This window comes from Danio aesculapii, chromosome 20 (genome assembly GCF_903798145.1).
Source record: "Danio aesculapii chromosome 20, fDanAes4.1, whole genome shotgun sequence".
Taxonomy (NCBI): Eukaryota; Metazoa; Chordata; class Actinopteri; order Cypriniformes; family Danionidae; genus Danio; species Danio aesculapii.
In genome coordinates this window covers 1,687,463-1,714,535 of record NC_079454.1, presented here as the reverse complement: position 1 = coordinate 1,714,535, position 27,073 = coordinate 1,687,463, and the positions used below count along the sequence as shown (strand labels likewise).

At 39.7% G+C, this 27,073-nt stretch overlaps 1 protein-coding gene across 1 annotated transcript; it reads left to right on the top strand.

The window, feature by feature from the left end:
- The first annotated feature begins 245 nt into the window (after positions 1–245).
- amd1 (adenosylmethionine decarboxylase 1) lies at positions 246–23,430 on the top strand. Its single transcript, XM_056480817.1, has 9 exons — positions 246–584; positions 7,230–7,316; positions 11,102–11,228; positions 12,240–12,342; positions 12,447–12,489; positions 14,863–15,007; positions 16,354–16,446; positions 16,530–16,685; positions 19,441–23,430. The coding sequence occupies exons 1-9, from the start codon at positions 475–477 to the stop codon at positions 19,579–19,581; spliced, it is 1,005 nt and encodes a 334-aa protein (XP_056336792.1). The 5' UTR covers positions 246–474; the 3' UTR covers positions 19,582–23,430.
- The last annotated feature ends 3,643 nt before the right edge of the window (positions 23,431–27,073 follow it).

Sequence of the window (27,073 nt, the reverse complement as noted above, 5' to 3'; positions counted from 1 at the left end):
TGGGAGTCAGTTATTTGTGCAGTGGCTCAGCGTTATAGCAACGCAAATGTTTGCTCGTCTATACAAGGACACGCGCACACACACGGGCTGCGCTACTACAGCGTGAATTCATACCTTTACGCAACATCCCGCTTGACTAACATCCGTTCTAACCAATCGCTGCAGACCTGAGGGCGGCTCCCTCCCTGCGATTGGCAACGACGAGGATGACGTCGTCGGGTAGGTAATAAAAGCTCCGCGCAGACTGCCGTTCTGCGCTTACACAGTATGGCCGGCGATATTAGCTAGCACTCGCCTACGGTATTCTCTGTAAAAGGGAAGACGGTAAATACAAACAAAAAATAAGGCAACTACATCTGGACTGCTCAAGGACTGTAACTAAGCTATTAAGTTATAACCGCCAACGAAGGACTACATAATTTGTGATTCCATCCGACGGTTTGTTTTCTGTTGTTGGAGTCTGTTTGTCTCACGATGGAAGAGAGCAGTGCACACTTCTTCGAGGGGACCGAAAAGCTCCTGGAGGTGTGGTTCTCCCGGCAGGACGAAGCCAAAGGAACCGGGGATCTGCGCACAATCCCTAGGTGAGTGAGTCCCGCGGCTCGCGGGTTCCTCAGGCGGAGCGGGGCTGGATTTCGCCGAGCCAGACGCTCCGTTTGGGGCTTAAATCGTGTGTGAAACACGGTAATAATGTCAGGAGGTCTGGCGGAGAGGACGGAGTGACATGTGGCGCAGGCTCTGACACCCGTGGCGTGATCAGCACTTCTGTCCGTTTATGACACCATCCCCCTTTAGGCTCATTCATTTCAGCTGTCAGGACTGCAGCTCAACTCCAGCCCCAGCGAGCTGCCCATATTGGCAGTATTAGCTCTTTCCCTGTGTGCTGTTAATCACTGCAGTGCACGCGCTGTAAATCATCAGCTCGTTATGATAAACAATCGTCACGTTGGTGTCGTCCACTTTGTCTTCTCGGTGGGTCGTTTAACACGTGACCCCGGAGGCCGTTTTCATCTGTCAGCGAGTTTCTGGAGCGATGTTTCTCCGAGTTTCAGCCCAGCTACTGTCTGCTTGATTTATTGATGAGCTGTACAGAGATTGCTGATCGATTAGCCAGTGGCTAGCGCTAGCTGATATGGCGCCATAGCAAACACACCTCCTCGCCCTGCATCAGTGCTGCTGTCTAAACGCTTTATTTATTTGATTAGTCCCCTATAACTGCGCATGTTCTGTTTGTGTGTGTTCGCACAAAGCTGTGCGTTTGGAGAAGGGCCTGCTCTCCATCTGCAGTGTTGTATGTGCACACACGCGTGTATCAATGAGTGCGGGCTCTATTTTTGGGAAGTATCATGGCGGTTGATCCTGCGCCGCAGCTTCCATGTGAAAATCACGCGTATGCGTCACACGCCGTAAGCTCCGCCCCGCGCATTGTGATTGGTTAAGCTCTCCCGGCTGCTCATTGGTCGATATGTATGTGCGCAGAGCCTGACAGCTGCAGCAGAAAACGATGAGTTCATGCGCGCGCACAGCAGCCTTCCTGTTTTTATGATTATGATTTATTATATTGCGTCATGTGTCAATATTTTTGACATCACCTGAAAGCAGAATAAACAAGCTTCCATCTGATGTAGGGATAATGTTGAGATGCTACAATATTTGGCGAGATAAAATCTGGAATCAAAGGGTTGAAGAAATCTAAATATTGAGCAAAAATGCAATTAGTTTTTAGCAGTGGCAATTAAAATCCAGTTTTTATAGATTTATAGTAGGACATTTACTAAAAACCCAATGGAACATTTACTTTATTAACCTGTTAATCTATCCATCAACTGTTTTTTTATCTATCTATCTATCTATCTATCTATCTATCTATCTATCTATCTATCTATCTATCTATCTATCTATCAACTGTTTTTATCTATCTATCTATCTATCTATCTATCTATCTATCTATCAACTGTTTTTATCTATCTATCTATCTATCTATCTATCTATCTATCTATCTATCTATCTATAAATTGTTTTAATCTATCTATCCGTCTATCTATCTGTCTATCTGTCCATCCATCTGTCTTCATCCATCCGTCCATCAATCCATCTATCTATCTGTCCATCTATTGATCCATCATCTATCGATCTATCTATCAACCTATAAATCAACCAACCAATCTGTCTATCTATCTATGTGATCTATCTGTCTATCTATCCATCTATCTATCTGTCCATCCATCCATCCATCCATCCATCTATCGATCTATCTATCAACCTATAAATCAATCAACGAGCCTGTCTATCTATCTGTCTATTTATCTATGTGATCTGTCTGTCTGTCTATCTATCTATCTATCTATCTATCTATCTATCTATCTATCTATCTATCTATCTATCTATCTATCTATCTATCTATCTATCTATCTATCTATCTATCTATCTGTCTATCTATGTGTCTATCTATCTATCTATCTATCTATCTATCTATCTATCTATCTATCTATCTATCTATCTGTCTATCTATGTGTCTATCTATCTATCTATCTATCTATCTGTCTATCTGTCTGTGTGTCTATGTGTCTATCTATCTATCTGTCTATGTCTATCTATCTATCTATCTATCTGTATGTGTATATGAATGTGTGTGTGATCAAATTTTATTACATAATCAAATATAATATATTGATTAAAACCAGTCAAAATGTCAGTTCACTTAAGTGTAAGAGTTATTAGTTAACCGTCTGATTCAGATGTACTAGGCCAATAAATAGATTGTCTGTCAGTAAGCGTAATTATTATACTTAAAATGATACCGTGACTCATTCTAATATAGAAACCTTCATGATGCATTTAACTGATGGATGTAATCTTAACTCTGGTTGACTTCAGCTGTGGTGTAGTTGATGTTGGACACGTGTAAAATATGAATGAGGACAGGAGTTCCTGCAGGAGGGCCGTTTCTTCATTTTCTCAGTACTGTAAGCTGATCTCTTGTTTCTCCGGCTTCGGCTGTCATAGTGAGTGATGAAGGGTATTAGTTTGCTTCCGGGAAAGCGTTAACTCTCTCTCTGAGACACTAGAAAGAGGATCATTGGCGTCTGAGCACAGCCTGCATCCAAATAAGTCCATGAGGGCGAGCAGCTGCGCCGCCGCCTCTTCTCCAGCTGAGGGAGATCAGACCGGCCCAATACACTCACAGGGGCGGTTCACACCTGGACATTAGATTACTTTGATTGGTTAGCTGTCTGATCATGAAATAGACAGGTGTAAATGCTCTCTGAAATGCATTTGAGACTGATGTAAATAAAATGTATTCACATGTAAGAGCGTGTTATGTGCTACATCAGCCCATACTAGGGTTGTCCAATGTATTGAATTTGATATCAATCGGTACTGTAATTTTAAAAACCTCACTTTCCCGCTAACATTTGAGCGCACACTTAGTGAGCATGTGAACAACGTTATTTCTATAATTTGTTGCATATTTAATCAAATTAACCTGGCCAAATTTGCATATAGTGCAGAATTTGAAGATCCGTTTAGCAGACACTCATTTAAGTAGACAAGTGTAAATGGAAATGTTTTCACAAATCAGATCGCTACCCGATCAGAGAAAGCATGACGTGACCAGGGGTAAACATGCCCGCTGTGTCAATACTAAACACAATCAAATGATACTTCTGCAACTTTTGTGTGTGTTTTGACAATTGTCGCTTAATTTAAGATGGTGTACAGTCAACATATTTGCATTACATTTATCTTGGTTGTGGTATCACATCATGCTTAAAGATTTATATCAAGGAGAATAGGATTAATGTTACACCTGAACATTTAATGGTGATTTTTTTACTTTTCATTTTATCTTATAAATTTGCAAATCTCAGTAATATGTGCTATTATATTTTAAATTCAACATATCAATACACTTTTAATATAGGCCCTTATGAGACCGCTGTACCTGTAGTTTTCCATGTTATGTAAATTATTTATAATTATGGTATGGAGAGGAAACCTGAAACCGTATAGGGACTCTTTGTGTTCGTTTCTTTTGCTCCACTGAAGCACACGTGATGCTGGTGTTGTTTTCAGAGACTGCCGACTCATTATATAAGGAGCTGTGAACTTCACCTTCTGAGAGTCACCAGCATTTTACAGTTTTATTTTTGGCAGATGTACTCTAGACATATACTGATATTCAATAATTCAACGGTGCTCTAGGCTGGTCTTTAACCGCAGACGGCGCTCTAGGCTGGTCTTTAACCGCAGACGGCGCTCTAGGCTGGTCTTTAACCGCAGACGGCGCTCTAGGCTGGTCTTTAACCGCAGACGGCGCTCTAGGCTGGTCTTTAACCGCAGACGGCGCTCTAGGCTGGTCTTTAACCGCAGACGGCGCTCTAGGCTAGTGTTTAACCGCAGACGGCACTCTAGGCTAGTTTTAACAGCAGACGGCGCTCTAGGCTGGTCTTTAACCGCAGACGGCACTCTAGGCTGGTCTTTAACCGCAGACGGCGCTCTAGGCTGGTCTTTAACCGCAGACGGCGCTCTAGGCTAGTGTTTAACAGCAGACGGCACTCTAGGCTAGTTTTAACAGCAGACAGCGCTCTAGGCTAGTTTTAACAGCAGACGGCACTCTAGGCTAATCTTTAACCGCAGACGGCGCTCTAGGCTGGTCTTTAACCGCAGACGGTGCTCTAGGCCAGTTTTAACAGCAGACGATGCTCTAGGCTAGTGTTTAACAGCAGACGGCAATCTAGGCTAGTTTTAAACAGCAGACGGCACTCTATGCTAGTTTTTAACAAAACAGATGGCGCTCTAGGCTAGTGTTTAACAGCAGACGGCGCTCTAGGCTAGGGTTTAACAGCAGACAGCACTCTAGGCTAGTTTTAACAGCAGACGGCGCTCTAGGCTAGTTTTAACAGCAGACGGCGCTCTAGGCTGGTCTTTAACCGCAGACGGCGCTCTAGGCTAGTGTTTAACAGCAGACGGCGCTCTAGGCTAGTTTTAACAGCAGACGGCGCTTTAGGCTAGTTTTAACAGCAGACGGCACTCTAGGCTGGTCTTTAACCGCAGACGGCGCTCTAGGCTGGTCTTTAACCACAGACGGCGCTCTAGGCTGGTCTTTAACCGCAGACGGCGCTCTAGGCTGGTCTTTAACCGCACACGGCGCTCTAGGCTGGTCTTTAACCGCAGACGGCGCTCTAGACTAGTGTTTAACAGCAGACGGCACTCTAGGCTAGTTTTAACAGCAGACGGCGCTCTAGGCTAGTTTTAACAGCAGACGGCACTCTAGGCTGGTCTTTAACCGCAGACGGCGCTCTAGGCTAGTTTTAACAGCAGACGGCGCTCTAGGCTAGTTTTAACAGCAGACGGCGCTCTAGGCTGGTCTTTAACCACAGACGGCGCTCTAGGCTGGTCTTTAACTGCAGACGGCGCTCTAGGCCAGTTTTAACAGCAGACGATGCTCTAGGCTAGTGTTTAACAGCAGACGATGCTCTAGGCTAGTTTTAAACAGCAGACGGCACTCTATGCTAGTTTTTAACAAAACAGATGGCGCTCTAGGCTAGTGTTTAACAGCAGACAGCGCTCTAGGCTAGTTTTAACAGCAGACGGCACTCTAGGCTAGTTTTAACAGCAGACGGAGCTCTAGGCTAGTTTTAACAGTAGACGGCGCTCTAGGCTAGTTTTTAACAGCAGACGTCGCTCTAGGCTAGTTTTTAACAGCAGACGGTGCTCTAGGCTAGTTTTTAACAGCAGACGGCGCTCTAGGCTAGTTTTTAACAGCAGATGGGTGCTCTATGCTAGTTTTTAACAGCAGACGATGCTCTCAGCAGATGCCGCTCTATGCTACATTTTGAATTGTACACTCTTGGTGAGCAAGAAGTGCACTTGTGCTTTCGGTCATGTGCTAGAAGTGGTCAAATATTGGACCCAGGCTTTCATTCCATTGGGATTAATGTAAACCGACCACTATGAACACTGTTGTATTCGCTTAGATGTTTTTACTAAATCACTACAATTATAAATGATGTTTTGCATGCGTTCGCTGCTACTTCACAAATGTTTTGGAGCATATTTTGCGAGTTGGTTAACCCTCATCAGCTCCTAGTAAAGCACATGTTGGTGTCCTCGAACAGAGATGACTGACTAAAGGCTCTGGTAACTATCACCGAGTTGCTATTGTTACCATTTGTTTTGAACTGTGATCGAAACTGACTGGAATTACCTGTGCATAAAGCGTGCCTCGCAACCAATCAGAATCAAGAATTTCAACAGACCATGAAGTAATGTACATTTTAACGGCAGAAGAGTCCCTCATTTAATGCATGATCTTGAGTGCCGTGCCCTCCACCAAACAGGCCATCCGAGCTTGTGGTAAACGTGTGTAATCTGAGAGCTCTGTGAGCAGCTGTGAACGCTGACATTGCCACACGAGCAAATGACCTCCGAGACTCCACACGCATCACTTTTTATTCATTATCCACCCTCTAATGTCTTGTTTTGGCTTGGTGAAAACATTTCGCCATTTGTCTGATGATTAGAAAGGGTTATTTTGTCTAATATTAAAGGGACTGTTCACCCAAATAAGATCCTTTACTCTCCTCTTCACTTGTTTTTATCCTCTGTTGAACAGAAGGGAAGATATACTGAAGAATGTTGTAAACCTGTAATCATTGACTTCCCGAGTGTTTGTTTTTCCTTACTGTTAGCTTTCAGAAGTTTCCAGTTTCTATCATTTTTCAAAATAGCTTCTTTAGTGTTCAACAAAATAAAGAAACTCTGCTACCACTATTTATTCATTATCGTCACTCGAATGTCTTGTTTTTGCTTGGTGAAAATGTTTCGTCATTGTCTGATGATTAGAAAGTCTTATTTTGTCTAATATTAAAGGGGCAGTCCACCCAAAATGTAAATTCGGTCATTATTTACTCATGCTATTTTTCTGTTGAACACAAAATAAGTTATTTTGAAAAATGTTGGCAACCGGTATGCATTGACCTCTCTAATGTTTATTTTTATTACTAAAGGTTTTCAAAAGTTTCAAACATTCTTCAAATTATCTTAAAAGTTAAAAAAAAAAAGTTTTGGACCGCTTGAAGGAGAATAAACGGAGAGTAAATTGATGTTTGAGGTGAACTATCCCTTTTAAAGTAGCTTTCTCAGATACACACAGTAATGATAAAGTCATGATTGGTAATAGCTGTAGGTGAGGTTTTAATGTTTCTCTTTCTGTGTGTTTTCAGATTTGAGTGGGACAAACTTCTGGAGAATGTGCATTGTTTGATTATAAGTGTGACAAAGACTGATAAGCAGGAAGCTTATATACTCAGGTGAGTTGCTGACCTGTCTGTAGGTCAGTCCACGGGATTGGGGCGACGCTGTAATCCTCCAGTCACTGCCACTGTCTGTTTCAACACCTTAAATTAAAATCAGCACATTAAATAAAGATATATATATATATTTATTTATTTATTTATTTATTTATGTACTTATTTTGTATATATATACATTTGTTTATTGAGGGGCCCTTGAAAACTAGGAATGACGAGAATCATATATCACTCGAGACTGAGTTAATTTTTAGATTTCAAGATTTCTTCAGTAGTAAAATGTGTATATGTTGATGCCTTTTATTAATTTGGAAAACCGAATTCACAAAATGTAGGTGCATTTTAAATTAACTTCTGCTTTCTACATACAACTTCTGTTTTAATAAATGACATGCAGCAATAAACAAGTAATCACTGCAAACAATGCTTTCCCACAAATTAAACTGGCAGGAAATTGCATAAATAATGAATAATATAAATAAATAACACAAATATCCTTCTAAGTGCAACCAGTGAATGCAATAGTTCACTATGGTATAGCTGTAGTGCTCACTTGAACTTTAGAAAACATCTTTGCACTGATTACATTGACCTTTGCATTTGCTTTGGTTTTGTATGTAATTTACTCACGCAAATAGTAATTTCTGTGTTTGTTTTGAACCTAGTGTGATATCCCAATTGTCTGTGTGAAGTTTCAGCTTAAAATACCACACAGATAATGTTTACTAACTCTCTGAATCTGACCCTTATAGGATTTAATCCTAGTTGTGCTGTTTTGGTGACTGTCGCTTTAAATTCAAACGAGATTGTGCACTTTTTTTTTAAAGAGGGCGGAGCTACAAACACCTCTGTGTCAGCATAGTTGCTAACATCTTCAGCATGCGCTCTTAATAGTGGACTACTGCTTCTTACTCATGGCTGTCTATGCCAGTGGGCGGGGCTTTCCCCCTCTGATGACACGTACAAAGAGAGAATGTCAATCAAAGTGTTTCTGCAGACTGTTTTTATCACGTCTGATTATAACAAATACAATTAATTAAAGTGTATTATTAGAGGCTGGTTATATTCACATAACATTTCCACACAACTGTGTTTAAACATCTTATGAACTGATTTTTGCATAATAGACCGTCTTTAAGAGGATGCTTAGTATATGCTAATGCTAATAAAAGATGTCCCTTGTGAACTGCTGGATGGACACAGTGAGAATGAAAGCATGGCACTGAATGTTTATATCGCAGCACCGATACATCACTAATGTGCTAATAAATGAGCGTATAGTCACAACTGATAAGCACACAGTAGCGCTTCAGCCTGAGAGATACTGAAGAGCTGATAAGAGGAGCATGAAAGGCATCAGTGACATTCACACAGTCATGCGGAGAGTCATTCAGATGCAGTGTCATGCTCATGCTAAGCGCTACGCTAAGCCCTTTATTATGTCTGAGACCAAGGGTCAAAGGGAGAGTTCAGCTCAAAGCTATTCATAGCTGTCGGAAACTAAACGAATAGGCATTAACCTGGGTCAAAGTGTTTTTGGTTTCTGCGTCAAATTACACTTGGAGAGTGATTATTATGTAGAGAGAGGGCATGTTTTATACAGGTCATGTGTCAGATAGCTTTTGTGAAAATCAAGTGGCTGAGTGGCTGAACTGATGTTCTGTCTCTTCAGTCACGCAGCACGAATGAGACCGAGGACTTTTAATATGGCATTTGTTTCTCTTGGCATTCAAGAAAAAGCATATTAATTATCAGTCTCTTCAGGAATTTGAGATTCTGGTGGTTTAAACATTGCAAAACACTAGATTTGAAGCAAACAGTGCCATAAGCAAGGAGAAAATCCATCACAAAAGCAGTCTTTTCAGGTCAGAGGTGTAAAAACTTGTAAAAATCCTGCCGGATTGAAAAGTATTAATAATATAAATAATATAAAGCACTGTGCATTTTAAAGCATGCATTTGCCTGATCATTTTTTGATGTATTGTGCAGCTGTAATGTAGGAGCACATCTTTGTTATCAGTTGTATAAAATTAATACAGGGAGCAAATGGTAGAGAAATAAAATCATTATGATAGGAAATTATATTATAAATGTGAGTCTGGTCTACAAAACCTAATATAAATATAACCTCCACTGTGTTTTGGCCGAGATTCCACAAGTTGAAAAGAGTTTTCTAATATTTCTCAAAGTTAATTTACACGGTGTCTTCATGAAACTTAACCTTTACTTAAAATCCGCATGAAACAGAACTTAAGACCTTCATCTGATTGAAACGGTCCTGAAATGAGAGAATAAATGTAGGTCGGTGTATGATTTTGTTCTTTGGGAACCGATTGGATCATTGGGTGATGGGTGTTGCTAACAAAATGAAGGAAGATTGATAAATGGACAAAAGCTCCGCCCTAAAGGACCAATACACACTGTTGTTGCTAGATTGAATGTGGTTGCAGCCAGAAGTTATTGATAATTATTTATATTATTTATTAAATTTCCCATTTATTGTATTTTATTGACGTCTAACCCAACCCTAAACCCAACCGTCACAGTACTGTAAAAATATAAATTATTGTTATACAGTGTCATAAAAAAATGCTGTTATATTGATGTGCATATTACACGTCTGGCCAGCCGCGTATCCAATCTAGACTTTACCAATAGCCCCTGCCTAAAGGACTGATGGCCCTGCCGTAAAGGACTGGTGGTCCCTCCCTAAGGGACTGATAGCCTTGCCCAAAAGGACTGATAGCCCTACTCTAAATGACTGATAGCCCCGCCCTAAATGACTGATAGCTCCACCCTAAAGGACTGATAGCCCCACCCTAAAGGACTGATAGCCCCACCCTAAAGGACTGATAGCCCCACCCTAAAGGACTGATAGCCCCACCCCAAAGGACTGACAACTTCTCCCTAAATGACTGATAGCCCCACCCCAAAGGACTGATAGCCTCTCCCTGAATGACTGATAGATAGTCTCCCCCCTAAATGATTGATAACCAAAGGACTGAAATCCCCTCCTTAAATTATTGATAGACCCACCCCAAAGCACTAATAGCCCTGCTCTAAAGGACTGATAGCCCTGCCCTAAATGACTGATAGCCCCATTCCAAAGCACTGATAGCTCCTCCCTAAATTATTGATTACCCCACCCCAAAGCACTGATAGCCCCTCCCTAAATTACTTATAGCCCCGCCCTAAAGGACTAATAGCTCCACCCTAAAGGACTGATAGCTCCACCTTAAAGGACTGATAGCCCCACCCCTAAAGGACTGATAGCCCCACCCCAAAGCATCGATAGCCCTTCTCTAATGGACTGATAGCCCCTCTCTAAATAACTGATAGCCCCGCCCTAAATGACTGATAGCCCCACCTTAAAGGACTAATAGCTCCACCCTAAAGGGCTGATAGCTCCACCCTAAAGGATTGACGGGATTGAATGTATTCCATGTGACCAGAAGTGTAGAAAAGAATACTTTTTGATTTAAAGATTATGAAGGCTAATTAATTTTGACAATAATGAAGTGCACAGAAGCACTTTATAAAAAGCACTATTATATACAGTAATATACATGATTTGATGCCGACTTTAATATTCTTATTATGTTTGGCATAAAATAAAAGTTTTGACCCATACAATGTACTGTCAAAGATATTCCCGTATAAATTAAGACTGCTTTAGTGCTCAAGTTCATAAATATTCATGTTCTGTGTGACTTGAACATTTAACAGCATTGATGATGGGAGAGATTAACACCTTCTGCGCGTGTGTGTGTGTTTGTGTCTGTCAGTGAGAGTAGCATGTTTGTCTCCAAGAGACGTTTCATTTTGAAGACATGCGGAACCACCCTCTTACTGCAGGCACTGGTGCCACTGCTGGAGCTGGCTCGCGAGTACTGCGGCTTTGATGCCATCGAGGTAGCACACACAGAACACTGCTGCACACACACACATTTTATTGTGCTTCAGACATGATAACATACTTAAGAAGCTCCAACAGCAACACATCACCTTTATGAGGTCCCATGTTTTTAACAATCACACCGTAGAGAGCTATGAACTATAGTTTGCATGATGCCTTCACTTATAATTCTCTGTTATTACAAAATAGTGCTGGGTGATTAACCAACCGAGGACAGTCTTTTCAGTAAAGCTGGCTCTAGTAAACCTCCAGCAGCTGCTTTCAGACCGAGCAGCATGTACTGCAGGAGAGTTCACTGATAAGCTACTGAAATTGCATTCATAATCACAGATGATTTAATCAGTCCATAATGACACCGAGATAACCATGCTGTGATAACGAAATCTGTTTGAAGCTTCTCGGTGGACTACAGCTCTGTGTTGTAAATGCTGCATGTGAAAGACTGAATATAATAACCTGTTTTTACTCCAAACTTGCTTTATAACTGCAGTCGGGTGTCTGAAATGATCCCTTCTGTGAGATGTCCACTGAAGCAGTAGCCATGTTTCCATCCACTGATGTTTATCTATAGTTTGGATTATGGTATAAGTTTCAGCATGTGCATCAAAAAAGTCATGTGATGTAGATTAAGAATGTGTGCGAGACGCATTAATGCAGTTTTGCAGACATGTTTCCAGCACATTGTTAAACATCTGAAGTGTTGTTTGTTTATGTTGTTGATATTCCAGTTCTGTGCATGTCTAATTTGCATCTTTGGATGGAAACACGGCTAATGAAGCAGTTAAATCTTCTGTTCATAATGCAATGCGAATACGTGCTCATGTGCACCTTCAGAGGAGCTTCACTGCTGATCACAGAACTGTGCTTTCCTGACGAGATGTTCATGATGATCACAGCTTTGCTCAATCATGTTTGAATCGCTCAGCACTATTATAAAACAGGTTTAATCTGGTCATGAAGTTGACTGATTCCTGAAAATGTGACTTGATCATCCTTCTGCCTTTCAGAATTTCTTCTATTCTCGCAAAAATTTTATGAAGCCCACCCATCAAGAGTTCCCTCACCGCAACTTCCAGGAGGAAGTCGAGTTCCTCAGCCAGATTTTTCCAAGTACGGGATCATAAATATAGAACGCAGCTGAATGTGAACAGTAAGAATGAAGCGGTTGCATGTTTTCTGACCCTGGTGTTCGTTTCTCTTGTGTTCATCTGCAGATGGAGCAGCCTACTGTATGGGACGTCTGAACTCAGACTGCTGGTGAGGCATTTTACATCTTATACTATATAGACGATCATCAGTCTCATAAAGCCACTTAAAGGGCCGCAAAACCCCCCTGTCTCAGCAGGGTGTTTTCACACCTCTAGTTTGGTGTCCAGCTTTGTTTAGGTGGGCGTGTCTGGGGAGGGAAAGAGGGAAGGTTTTGCATTAACATGGGAGTTTCCATTTGGACACGCGCTGATTTTCACAGAGGCAAAACAAACACAGACGCAGGGGAGAAAGACGGTGACTGTTTACATGGACATCAGTAACCGAGTTATTTGCCAAATTATTAATTTGTCGACTTTAACTACAGTTTGCCACTTTCATTCAGGAACATTTCATGCATGCCCCCCGTGACAAATGAGATATTGTATGCAAGGAACTGCTGGAAGAGTGTAGTTTAATGAAGTGTTTGATACCGCACGGCGAATGAGAGAATAAAAACCTCCGCACTCGGTAGGTAGCGTCAGAAAGCCGTGTGTGTATAGACTATCCTGTCACAAAATGCGGCGAAAAACCTACACGACGGTAATAGTTTGATTGCGGTGTTTACACTCGGAGAGCAGCATTTACAGCGGATCTTTCAGTATATAATATCGTACTGTAATATTGCAGTGATATTAACGTGCTGTTAACCTAGTAACTAAATTATTTTGAGTAAGGTCTGTCTTTAAAAACTGAAAGAGTACTGCTGGCGATATTAACTAACTTTGCCTCTGAATAAACAAACAAAGACCACTGATAGCTTACTTACCGAATCTGTAGAGACCAGACAATCAACACCAACTGGAGCCGTGTCTTTTTTAAAAAGAGACGAGCAGCAAATCCGCATTTCACCATTTCCAGATGAGAAAAGCTCTCAGGTAACAAATGTTCCTTACAAACATATTTCTGTCGCGTGCACTGTAATTCACACGTGAGTCCAGCTGCGCTCTCATAGCAGGGAAATGAAAACAAAACCTTCGTTGCAGCACATTTATAAACGCAACGCTGACGACCCAGCAAGCAATTCTTGTTCTTCTGCTTGTTTTGGCAACACAACGTGGCGTCTCTGGTACTGTAACGGGTAAAAACAGTCTTCAAAGCTATCATGCATATTAATGAAGTTGCACCTCATTCACAATAGAGCGCGCTGATTGCTTTGAACCAAGTCTTTGTCATGAATTAATGCGTCATGATGTACTCGCAGGTACAGACATCGAGTCTTCACGCTGGAATACACACAAGGATCTAATCGCCGTGACGCAGCTTCAAAAACTAGTTTTAAACCGGAAGAACAAATTTGATTGAAAATTAATGTAAAAACAACCAATTTTCACATTTTAGTGAAATATGTGTCCTAATAGTGTTTATAGCAGCGTGGGACACATATGACTGTCAACATCTCAAAAACATGTGTTTTGGTGTTTCATCACCCTTTAAATGAGCAGCAAAATAAAAGCCGTAACAATATTACACTTTGTGAGACCAACTTGTAGATAAATCTACAGCAGTGACTCGTTTTCAATAGGATTTTGGTATTTGTTGTATAAGTAAGGTGTACTCAAGGCACTCTAATTCGGGATGCCCAGAGCTATGTTACACTTAATGTTAGAGTACTAACCACAGGGCTATTGGCACCGATGCTCATTCAAACATCTTTACCAAATATTCTCCATTTAACTGTCAGTCTCACATGTCTACTTTTTAACCCGCGTTTAAAGTTCAAATTCATATTCGCATATGAATTTTTATCGTGATTTATATCGTGATTCAATTCACATTCAATAGACAATGTATTAACCGTTGAGCGTACGCACAGATCTGCACTTCTGATTTGTACGCAAATAGTAGAGCAACTGGGTAACTTTTGGAATAATGAAGACACGTCGAGATGACTGACAATCAATTTAACCAAGCAACAGAAGGGTCTATTAAAGAGGAAGTAGGACAGTATTACACTCAGAAGTATGTGCTTTTTCTTCATACTTTTAGGACAAAGTATAAAGTGGAAAATGAGATTTTAATATTTTTAATTAGGTATCATAAGTCTCTCCTCTTAACCTGCGGTCTGTGTCCATCATTGTTGTAGTTTTTCTACTCACATTTGTAGTTCTAACACAATTCACATTCAACACACAATGTATTGTGGGTAATATTAGTCATTAAAATAAGCACAGATCTACACTTCTAATTTCTAATGGAAATAGTAGAGTATCCGGGTAACTCTGGGATGCTCATACTATCATTTGGCACATGGAAACTCTATATTCCATCTACTATTTAGGGTGGATATGACGCATCAGTTTTTGAAATGGTAAAGTTCAATGGGATGTGGATTGAGACGTTGGATTTAGTTTGACAGTTGTTGTGGTGGTCTCTGTGCTGCAGGTATTTGTTTACGCTGGAGCTGCCGGAGTTCTGGGAGAACAAGCAGGCGGACCAGACACTAGAAGTTCTGATGAGTGACCTCGACCCAGCTGTGATGGACCAGTTCTACATGAAAGACGGTGTTTCTGCTAATGATGTCACTCGTGTATGTACTTTTAACCCTTCACCCAGTCATTTACTCTCTCCTCACTTGATCCAAACCTGCTTGAGTTTCTTTCTTCTGTTGGAAATAAATGGAGATACTCTGTAGACAGCTGTACTTTCTGCTCCTAACCATGTCAGTGGCTGCTTTTTCCCCAACATTTTTCTGAATATCTTGTTTTGTGCTTATAAAAAAGTCATACAAGCTTGTAATTGAGTAAATGTCTGTAAATTTTAGAGAGCACAACTGTGGTAGTGCTGTAATAATCAGTGTTGGGTGGTACTATGATTGACTTATCTGCTGAAAAATGTAATGTAAGGCATTGCCTTTCATTAGGTCAGGTAATTACAGGTAATGACTTAAGGTGTAATTTCCTACAAAACTACTTCAGTTCAACTGTTCTGTGTAAATCAGTTCAGTATTTTTATGCAAATATAATTGCAGAATAACTCAATTTTTTAACGAAAGAAGGTTAGATTTGTCAGATGATGAGACGTGCTTTAGAAACTAAGTTAAGCTGAGCTAAGAAATTAATGTCTGTATATGGTCTGTATGAAATATATGTCATTATTACTTTGAAACGCTTTGTGTTTTGCTAAGTTAAACATTTCTTAAGTAACTTTTTTGTAACAAATGGAGCTTAATGCTTGTTTAGGCTTTTGTATGCTTTGAGATTTGTATAGATTTTAAGTTGTATTGAATCATGTAATTCTATTTACTATTGAGTAATTAAGTTACTATTCAGACAAAGTAATTAATAATAGGGGCTGTACAATATATTGAAGAATGATTATTGCGATATTCGTTAATGCGGTATCCATCGCATAAATCAAATTAGTTTTATGTGCAAATCATTTAAATCTGACCAATCAGATGAGGCTTTTACTATATTTAGCCCCGCCTCTCCAGCAGGTGCTGTTAGCCGAAAAAAAAACAATATAAATCAGAATTTCTCTTGAGGTTTTCAGTCATTTGCGGTGTTTTATGGTCTAAATGTTTGCATCTTGACTTTATTTATTTATTTATTTATTTATTTTTATTTAGCTCAGAAAAGTATCTATTACCTGTTTATTTTATATGATGTATGATCTTATTATGAATATATATGCATTTAAATTGCTGATGAGATGGTTAGTTATGGTGAGATCAGTATCGTTATCGCAACACTCAAGAGCAACATCGCATCCCAGTATTGTGCAGCCCTAATTATTTAAGTAATTTAAACACCGCTTTAATTTATAAGTGATTAATTACTATTTTCAAAGTAACTGACCCAACACTGATGATGATGTTCTTCATCTGAATGTATTATTTCTAACAATGTTTCCCCTGACCTGTGCCGTCTCCAGATGAGTGGAATTCGTGACCTGATTCCAGGTTCAGTGATTGATGCCACGATGTTCAACCCTTGTGGATACTCCATGAATGGAATGAAAACAGATGTAAGGAGGCCGCCTGCTTTGTCTGTTAGAGACGCGTTATCTAAAGCTCCTGCTTAATTTAAGATGGCTTCTCTTCTCTTCAGGGAACTTACTGGACGATTCACATCACCCCTGAACCAGAGTTCTCCTATGTCAGCTTTGAAACCAACCTCTCCCAGACATCCTACGATGAGCTGATCCGCAGAGTCGTGGATGTCTTCAAACCAGGGAAATTTGTGACTACGCTTTTCGTCAATCAGGTACATCATTGTACAGCTTCAATATAGGGTCTTGTTCATTTACATTTGACCACATGAACGCGTCTCTGCTAAACAGACAGGATTCTGATCGTTAAGTTCTATGCCATATGCAAATTTAGCTAGGTTATGTTGACTAAAGCTGTGTTGTGTTGACTAAAGCTATGTCGTACGGCGCTGCGAAATGAAGCGGATTAAACAAGATGCTTAAACATTTTAAAAAAGCAAGCGATTGCTCCATGTTTTAAATTCCAGTCCAGAGAGGTCATGTTTTGATCCTCGATTGGACTCACGCAGTCAAGTGATGTGATTTCGCAGGTCGGAGTTCATCAAGCTTATACTTTGCAATGCAGCGAGCTGCGAAAGTTTTCGCATGAGCTTGTGTTTCCGGTCTGATGCATTCACGTGTGTATGAATGGAAGTGTATAGGGAGAAAAGTCGGTAACACGTAACACTAAGAACTACACACTATGAACCATTTATTAAGCATTCGCAAATAATGAATTCAATATCTGTTAAGCATTAACTCCACATTAATAAACGTTAGTAAGCAGTTTATAACTGCAGCTACAGATGCTCTATTATTGACTTATAACCACATTTATAATCTGCTTAATAATTGTACTTTCATACTTTGTTCATGCAATATTTCCTTTAGTAATGAAACTATTTGTATTTAAGCATAGTTGGTTGATTTTTAAGATAATTCAGAATGAGTTAGTAAGTGATTAATAAACTATTTAAATGAACATTTATAGTTCTTATTATTCAGGCATATACTAATAGTTAATTTGTATGTTAATAAATGCTTTATAAACTCAAGTTCATCCAGTTTTGTGACCTAAAGTGAGGACTATTTATGCCTTATAAATCCTTTATAAATGACAATTAAAGGCTCCGTTATATTCTAAACAGGAAAACAGAAAATAAACGACTTTATTCATTCCTATTCGTTTGAAGATACACAAATGAAACTACCAAATGAACAGTAAATCTTTGCAACCTTATCTAAAATAAGATTACTGAACAGTTTACACATTGCATCCTATTATATTGTTTAATTATTATATTGTTGTTATCCAGTTTTATGTCGTATTTTGACACTCTTGTCATTCAGCAAAGTTAAAACTTTACAGTAATTTAACTTTTTAGATACGATTGCAAAGATGTATTGTTCATTTGGTACTGAGCCTTTAATTGTCATTAATAAGGGATTTATAAAGCATGAATAGTCCTCACTTTGGGTCACAAAACAGCATGAAGTTGAGTTTATAAAGCATTTATTAACATACATGGTAACCATTACTATATGCCTGAATAATAAGATATATAAACGTTAATTTCAATAGTTTATTAATCATTTACTAACTCATTCTGAATGATCTTAAAACCAACAACTACTCTTAAATACAAAGGGTTTTTAAATAATGCAATACTTAATTTAGAAATGAAAAATAAATCATTAAGGTATGAAAACACAATTATTAAGCAGATTATAAATGTGGTTGTAAGTCAAGACTACAGCATTAGTAGCTGCAGTTATAAACTGCTTACTATTGTCTATTAATGTAGAGCAGGGTTGTCAAATCTAAACTTGGTAAAAGCCACACTGACTGTTGTGAATAAAGTCAGGGGCCGTACATACACATTTAAAAAATATATATATTGGAGAAAATAAAAGTATTAACAACTGTAACATCTCTTCCACTTCATTAAACCACATTTATCAAAATAGCAAGGTTTTATAGTTAATTTGGGCCACATTTGTGTCACAGCAGCTTTCATCTCTATCAAAACATGAAGGTCTCTAACCAATACAAGCATAAAACAGGACAGTAGACTAGCATAGAACAGTAGTCTACTTTAACAACCATTTCATATTCAGAAAAACTGATAATAAAGCCAACAGCTGATATACCACACTGTAACAAGCAACAGATGACTTCTGATATTATATTATTAAACTTATTGTTTTAGCTTTAAAAAGTCTACCTGATCATGAAATGATCCATGCAAACTGTCGATGCCTACAACTGAACTTGAGGATTTTAGAGGAAAAAAAGGAAAGCAATACATTTATTAGTGGGCTATTATAGATAAATGGTGGCCTATATAAAAAATAAATGGTAAGAAATTGTATTATTTCGCTTAAAAGTACACTTGTTATATATGAATAAATATCCTGTTTCCCACCTTGGTTGAAATTGCCGATATTCTCTGTCCACTCTAGTGTTTTTTTGCCATTGTGCTAGTCCCATAAATATTTAACCTTGTTTACATTTAGCGTAACGTTATGCTAACGTCTAAATTAGAGAGCAGGGTGAAGCGCAACCGCACCACCTACGTCTCAATATTGTACTGCTCCCAGACCTGATATTTAAAGCGAGCGTGGGCCACTTGAACTTCATCAGCAGAACTTGTTGTCGGGCCTGATTAAATGTTTTGACGGGCTGCATTTTGCCTGTGGGCCTTGTAATTGACACGTGATGTAGAGTTAATGCTTAACACATGATGAATTCAGCAGGTGCTAATGCTTTATGAATGATTCCTAGTGTGTAGTTATTATAAAGTGTTACCAGTTATTTTTATGCAACAGATATGACTCCTTATGGTCACTCCGCCTCTGTTTAAGAGCAGTAACCGCAACACTGTGAAACCGTGGTATTTTTATCCAAGGTTATCATACCGTCAGGATCTTCTGCCAGCCTATGCCTAGTGGAAACCAGGCGTAACTCCCTCTCCTCTCCTTCCCCAACAGAGCTCCAAATGTCGCAGCGTTTTCTCCTCTGCCCAGAAGCTGGAGAGTTACCGTCTGCTGGACCGCCAGTTGGCCCACTTCAACGACTACAACTTCGTCTTCACCAGTTACGCCAAGAGTCGCCAGCAGAAGCAGAGCTGATCCTCTGACATGAAGAAGCGTAAGAAGAAATCCTGCTGCTGCTGCGAGGAGCGACTCTGCGGCGGCGGCCGGCGTAGTCTTGTAGCGCAGGGCTGTTTTTCCTGCGTGGAGTCTTCTGGCTGTAGATCTTCCCTGAGTTTAACATTTATGCATTCTTGTACCTATGACGTAGATGATAATATTGTGCATGAAAGCTCTTCTCGTGTCTCCGTAGATATTCTAGCCCATTCTTGCTGTGATCTTGAAGTGCATGTAGAGTTCTCGACCGCGGCGGTGTGCGCCAGGCATGTCACACCGTCTCGATACATGCAACGCTCACTTCCCTTCCTGCAAGTGTGTCCTCGTATCCCCCACAGACAGGGTTTCAGACCTCACTAGGCCAGGACCCTGACATGCTCAGATCTTGATAGTTTGGGTGCTTCATTTCCTGTCGGTTTAATACATGTGACCTTTGGTGGATTACTGAATTAGCGACTGACTGATGTGTGTGTGTGTGTGTGTGTGTGTGTGTGTGTGTGTGTGTGTGTGTGTGTGTGTGTGTGTGTGTGTGTGTGTGTGTGTGTGTGTGTGTGTGTGTGTGTGTGTGTGTGTGTGTGTGTGTGTGTGTGTGTGTGTGTGTGTGTGTGTGTGTGTGTGTGTGGCTAGCTGTCCTTAAAACAAATCTAGTTGAGCCTTATAGACTGTAATATGTCTATAAAGGGATAGTTCACCCAAAAATGAACATTAACTCACTCTCAAATGTTTCCAAACCTTTGATTTTCTTCTGTTGAACACTAAAGAAGATGTTTTGTAGAATGTTGAAAACCTGTAGCTATTTACTTTCATAAGCAAACACTATGGGAGGGTCAGTGGTTGCGGTTTACAAACCTCCTATCGTTGACTTTCATAGTGTTTGTGTATGGAAGTAAATAGCTACAGGCTTTCAACATTCTTCAAAACATCTTCTTTCAAAACATCTTTCTTTTTGCTTAACAGAAGAACATGTATAGGGGTTTGAAGCAAGTGAAGGGTGAGTTAATGATGACTGAACTTTATTTATTGGGAGAACTGTCTCTTTAAGTGCACTAGAGAAGTGAATGTCTTGAAAGTAACCTAATTGTGACCTGTAGTTTTGGTGAAATAGTATTGGTTAGTGAAAAAATGCACTTCTATTTTAACTAAAACAGTAGTTCGATGGTTAACCACACACTAAACATGCCGGTTTATTTCCATTCCTGTGTGAAGAAACCGAACTCGCTCCTTTCTCATCTGATAGTCAGAAATACTGAAGTCAATGTATCAGCCTTAAAGGGACAGTTCACCTATAAATTCTGTCATTTACTCACTCTTAACTTGTTACAAACCTTGAGTTTCTTTCATCTGTTGAACACAAATTGTTTGAAGAAAGCTGGTAACCATCGACGTCCATAGTATAGGTTTTCAACATTCTTCAAAACATCTTCTTTCAAAATATATTCCTTTGTGTTTAACAGAAGAACATGTATAGGGGTTTGAAGCACGTGAAGGGTGAATAAATGATGACGGACCTTTCAATTTTGGATTAACTGTCTCTTTAAGTGTACTAGAGAAGTTAATACCTTAAAAGTAACCCAATTGTGACCTGAAGTTTAGGTGAAATAATATTGATTAGTGAAAAAATGCAGTTCTATTTTAAGTAAAACGGTAGGTTGATGGTTAACCACACAGGAATGGAAATAAACCGGCATGTTTAGTGTATAAAGAAATGAAACTCGCTCCTTTCTCATCTGATAATCTTCATCAGCTTTAGTCAGACTCCAGAAGTCAATGTTTCAGATGACTGCCTTAAAGGGACAGTTCACCTAAAAATGAAAATTCTGTCATTTACTCACTCTTAACTTGTTACAAACCTTGAGTTTCTTTCATCTGTTGAACACAAATTGTTTGAAGAAAGCTGGAAACCATTGACGTCCATAGTATAGGTTTTCAACATTCTTCAAAACATCTTCTTTCAAAATATATTCCTTTGTGTTTAACAGAAGAACATGTATAGGGGTTTGAAGCAAGTGAAGGGTGAATAAATGATGACGGACCTTTCAATTTTGGATTAACTGTCCCTTTAAGTGTACTAATGAAGTAAATACCTTAAAAGTAACCTATAGTTTTGGTGAAATAGTATTGGTTAGTGAAAAAATGCAGTTCTATTTTAAGTAAAACAGTAGGTCGATGGTTAACCACACAGGAATGGAAATAAACCGGCATGTTTAGTGTATAAAGAAATGAAACTCGCTCCTTTCTCATCTGATAATCTTCATCAGCTTTAGTCAATGTTTCAGATGACGGCCTTAAAGGGACAGTTCACCTAAAAATTAAAATTCTGTCATTTACTCACTCATGTTACAAACCTGGAGTTTCTTTCCTCTGTTGAACACAAAAGAAGATGATTTGAAGAAAGCTGGAAACCTCCCATAGTATAGGTTTTCCTACAGCGGAATTCAATAGTTACACGTTTTCAGCATTCTTCAAAATATCTTCTTTTGTGTTCAACAGAGGAACCTCAAAGTTTTATAATGCACAAGTAAACAGAGAGTTCATCTTTGGGTGAACTATCCCTTTAAAGTGTAATCAGCAATACGCAACCATCAGGTGAAATCCAGCATCGTCTTCCTTCCTCCATTGCTAAAACGGCCTTTATTTTGAGTGTATAAACAGAAGACAAAGCGATTGGCTAGCTGAAAGTGTTCATAAAAGAAGCAGAGCTGGATTTTTCTGAATAATGAAGCCGGATCAGAAGAAACCATTAGGCTAGTTTCAGTCATTGTGAAGGACCCCGGGGCTGTGCCCGCTCAATTGAAACGGTTGGACAGACACTTTGCTTTCGTGAGCCGATCGCACAGCAAAGCATTTTTCTTTTTCTAAACAAAATGAGTTTCTCTCTCTCTCTCTCTCTCTCTCTCTCTCTCTCTACAGAAGCACACAATAGACACACTGATCTGAGCATGTCAGGGCTGACCCGGATCATTCCACACCCCACCGCTGCATTAACTCTGCAGCTTTATTACTCGTTCTTCTGTTTTTTAATGATTATTTCTCTCCACATCCTCTCTGTGCATTGAAGGAAATCATTCAACACTTTTCCCCTTTTGCTATCGCATGCTACTAGCACATAGCAGGATGTTTACTGCGCGCTGTCTCTGCTTCGGCCCTAGGTAACGTTCATTTTCTGTCGTGTGACAATCTGGGTTTACGTGATGGTCGTGCTGTTTAATTTTCTCCCTCCCTGTGTTGATGGAAAACAATGACGTTGCTGGTTTGGTGTTGAGGAGGATGGCGTTTCTGTTTCGTCTCCTTTTTGGTAGCTGAAATCTCTTCTAAAACTTTAAACACACGTGGCTTTCCCCACAGAAAGCCTTTAATGAATGTCTAGTACGGTTGACGGATGTTTACAGGAGCAGATTTAACGATTGGATGTAAACCGCTGCTAGGAGAAATCACATGATCATATATATATCACACCTAGCACTTTCAGTAAATGGTTGCTACTTTCAGGTGTTTACACGTGGGATTTACACACATGCTCATATAGAGTTGAGGGGGAAACCTTGATGTTGCGGACCAACCTGTTCTGACCCCGTTCTGAGTTTAATTTAATTCCTTTTCCTCCTCCTTCAGATGATTTGGACCTTCTTTTTTTTTTTCTATTTCGACTAGTTATTCCCCAGCCTGTGTAGGTTGGTGAGGAAACCCTTTAGATAGGGTTGTGGGATTTTCACAGGAAGTTGGGAAGGGGAAACTTTGCTGTTCCAATTCTCTTGCTATTTCCTTGGTCAAGATGTGCTGAATATATCTGTACTAAGAGCTTGATGCTTTCAATAAAGTTATTAACTATCAGCTGTGTGTGTGTGAGTGTGTTATTGACTATTTAAACTCTAAAGTCTCTTTGGTCACTTTATTTTAATGTACAATTCATGCTAAGACTTTCAGCTCATTAAATTATTAATTAGCTGCTTAATTTGTAGCTAGTGTGGTAATAATTGGGTTTAGCTATTGTGTAAGATTAGGGATGTAAAATAAGATCATGCTTTGGAAGTGCTAGTCGATACCGTAATATACCAGCAGTAAATGGTGTGAATTGTTACTTGGTGTTGTCCTTTTTTTGTTGTTTGCTTCAAGTAACATTTTAATTTGCAAGTTATAATCAACTTTTTGCTCATGTTTGTTTAGTAAATGCATCGGTAAGCCAATCTATAGATTCAATTCATTTACATCAGGTTTATTAATTAAACTTTGAGGGATGACGAGTGTCTTTAGACCTGGAGTCGCCATTTTAGCTGTGACTCTCAATGACGGCCTGTTTTGATAAACAAACGGCGACACGTTTGCATTCCTGCACCAATAAATGAACAGATGACTGAGAAAGACTTCACTTATTGTTTTACTGTTTAACTTGTGTGTTGGCAAGTATAGAGACTAGAATTTAAGAATGGGGGAAAGTATAACTATCTATAAGGCGAACGAATTCAGTAAATGAGCCAATCGTCCCAGAGATGTGGGCAAACTCGATCCTAGAGGGCCGATGTCCTGCACAGTTTAGCTCCAACACTTATCAAGCTGTAACATGATTAGACGTTGATATTTGTCGGCCTGATGTTGAGTTCTGACGTCAATCCGATTTTCATTTCCAAACAAAATTCAATATCCCCACGACGTTGGGGTATAATGTCAATCTGACGTCATGTTGACATGTTTTAGGCCAGGCATGGGCAAACTCGATCCTCGAGGGCCGGACTCCCTGCAGAGTTTTGCTCCAACACTAATCAAACACACCTGAACACCCTAATTAGTGCCTTCAAGATCACTAGAAGGCTACAAGCAGGTGTGTTTGATTAGGGTTGGTGCAAAACTATGCAGGACACCGGCCCTCCAGGATCGAGTTTGCCCATCCCTGTTTTAGGCCATTTCGGTCATCATACAGTAAACATCCGTCACCTTCTCATCAGTGACCTGCATCTAAACAGTCTCTGGGTCAATGCGTGTAAAGACCTTGGACTTCTTCTTGGGCACTTTTAATGCTTCCAAACAATTTGCTGCAATTAAAAAGCAGGCACACAACATCATAAGACGTTATTATTAGGTTAGATTTAGGTTGTGATGTCAGGTGACCAAAATTCAACGTCTAACCAGCGTCTAAGGACACCGTTATATTGACGTCCAATAATGACATTGATATTTGGTCGATTTTGGATTGTTAGAAAATGACCTAAATCCAAAGTCAAATACTGACGTTTATTCGTCAGGTATGGCAACCAAAATCTAACGTCTGATAGACATCATAGTGGTAATGTCCACACAATGTCAAGCTGAAGAAATCGCAGGACTGATTCTTCTAATCCCCATAGACAAGAAAAAAATCAAGTATTTACTGCAGGTTGAAGGAAAGTAGTGGAGTAAAAGTACCGATACAGCACTGAAAATGTACTCAGGGGAAAGTAAAAGTACACTAAATTACAAATTCCTGAGAAGAAACTACTCAATTACAGTAATTTGAGTATTTGTAACTTGTTACTCTAATAGACTTTGAAAATAGATGTCTGATTGAACAATACAATTAGGCTATATACAGATACCTGTATTAAAAGAAAGATGTTAAATAAGCCTTATAGGGGGGTCAAACTGCCCTGTAATTCACACCCTGCTGATAATAACAGATTGCTTATGTGCAAGTGTGTGTGTGCAAGCAGCTCATCTATAAAGTTCAGTTATATCTGCTGAAATAGATCTGTTGAAATGTCTGAAACAACATTAGTCCACTCGCAACCACTTCATTGCAAGACATCCCAACCACAACTGCTTTCTGTCAACAGTTTTGTTTTGTATGCTTGAGAAACCAAACGTGCTGATCCGGGGTCTGATTTATAAGATTTGCATAGAAAGCTTCCTAAAGGTGAATGTACACTCAAGGGTGTAGAATTGGCATGGACAGAGGGGATGTGTCCCCATTAATATCCACCAATTACTGAAATGTCCTTACCAATAATTGAATCGACTTCAAAATAAAGCAACTCTTAACCTGCACGTGCACCAAGTCAAGTTCACTTTGAGTTCACCGTAATACCAAGGCTGTGCAACTAATCAAAATTCAGCTGATTATGAAAAATGATAATCGGGATAAAATTGCGTCACACACCTCTCTAAATGTCTCTACATTTATACCTCCTCAAAGTCACACTGCAGTAAAATCATGTCAATTGACTCTTGCAGCATGGGTTATTTGTATTATAAAGTGTTTATTTTAGATTATTAAGTACTTTAAGCATGCTTTTAAAAGCGCCAAACAGAATTTGTGCTGTTCAATGCATGTACTCTAGGGATGTATGTCCCCACCAATGTTTCAAGAGTTCACACTTAGCTGATGATCAATGAAGCGTATTTGGCATGCTGTCCCAGGAGAGAGCCCTGAGCTCGTAATATCCGCGAGCCCAGGGCTCCCTCCTGTTAGAAGGGCGAGAGGGGAGTTCGAGCTCAGGTAGGTCTCGAGAACTCGTGTGAGAAGTGTAAACTAAGGTTGTCTTGGGTGATAATTAGGTTTAGTTGATAGCCTATGGTGTATGTTTTTGGACGGTGGGAGGTAAGCGGGGAACCCGGGGGAAACCGACGCGAACACGGGGAGAACATAGAAACTCCGCACAGAAACGCCAACTGGCCAAATAGGAGGTTGGACCAGCGATGTTCTTGCTGTGAGGCAACAGTGCTAACCACTGGGCCACCGTGTCGACGTATCGGAAAAAAGGGGGGGGAAGTAGGGGTGGAAGAGGGGGGAAACTTCAAGACGAAGATAACGAGTGAAAAAGTCTGGTTATTTATAATACTTCCATAATCAGCTAATAGGGCAGATTACAGAGCTAATGAGGTGTCAGCCGTGTTGATCATAAGCTCGTGATCCTCTCGAAATTAGTTTTGTCTAGAAATTAGTAATAAACCACACTAAGAGTGAATCTACGCCCTTGAGATTCACGTACACCTGAATAAATGATTTATTTATTAATGATTATGGCTCATATGATGATTTAAAGAGGTTTAATTAAGTCAGTATCTAGGGTAAATGTTTACTCAGAGTTACTTACATCGGTACATGTTTTCCTGTCAAGTTTACTACTTATAGATCACAGGCTTTGCTTAGGAAGTGGCGTACACACATTGCAGCTCGTTTTGTGCTTGTGCCGCGTTTATAAACGAGACTCCTGTGGCTAAATTAGGCTAAAAAAAGGCATCTCCTCCTAGAGCTTTTAATGCAAGACCACTAATCATGGCCTTCAGGCTGACCCGGATGTCTGTGCTTTATATTTCTAAATCCTCAAGACTTTTGGGAAAGAGACAATCTCGTAGACTTTCATTGAGTGTCAAAACGTTTTAACATGACCTCTTCGTGAAATGTTAATTCAGTCATTTCCCTGTCCTCCGCTTGATTAAACATGCTTGTGTTTCCTTTCTTCTGTTGAAAACAAAAGATATTTTGAAGGATGCTGAGAGGAAA

What these genes read in the sequence shown, in the direction of transcription:
- amd1 (XM_056480817.1), top strand. Translation starts at nt 475, where the DNA reads ATGGAAGAGAGCAGTGCACACTTCTTCGAGGGGACCGAAAAGCTCCTG. An exon ending in CCTCAGCCAGATTTTTCCAA is followed by an intron (nt 12,343 to 12,446) that starts GTACGGGATCAT and finishes GTTCATCTGCAG; the next exon opens with ATGGAGCAGCCTACTGTATG. An exon ending in CTACGCTTTTCGTCAATCAG is followed by an intron (nt 16,686 to 19,440) that starts GTACATCATTGT and finishes CTTCCCCAACAG; the next exon opens with AGCTCCAAATGTCGCAGCGT.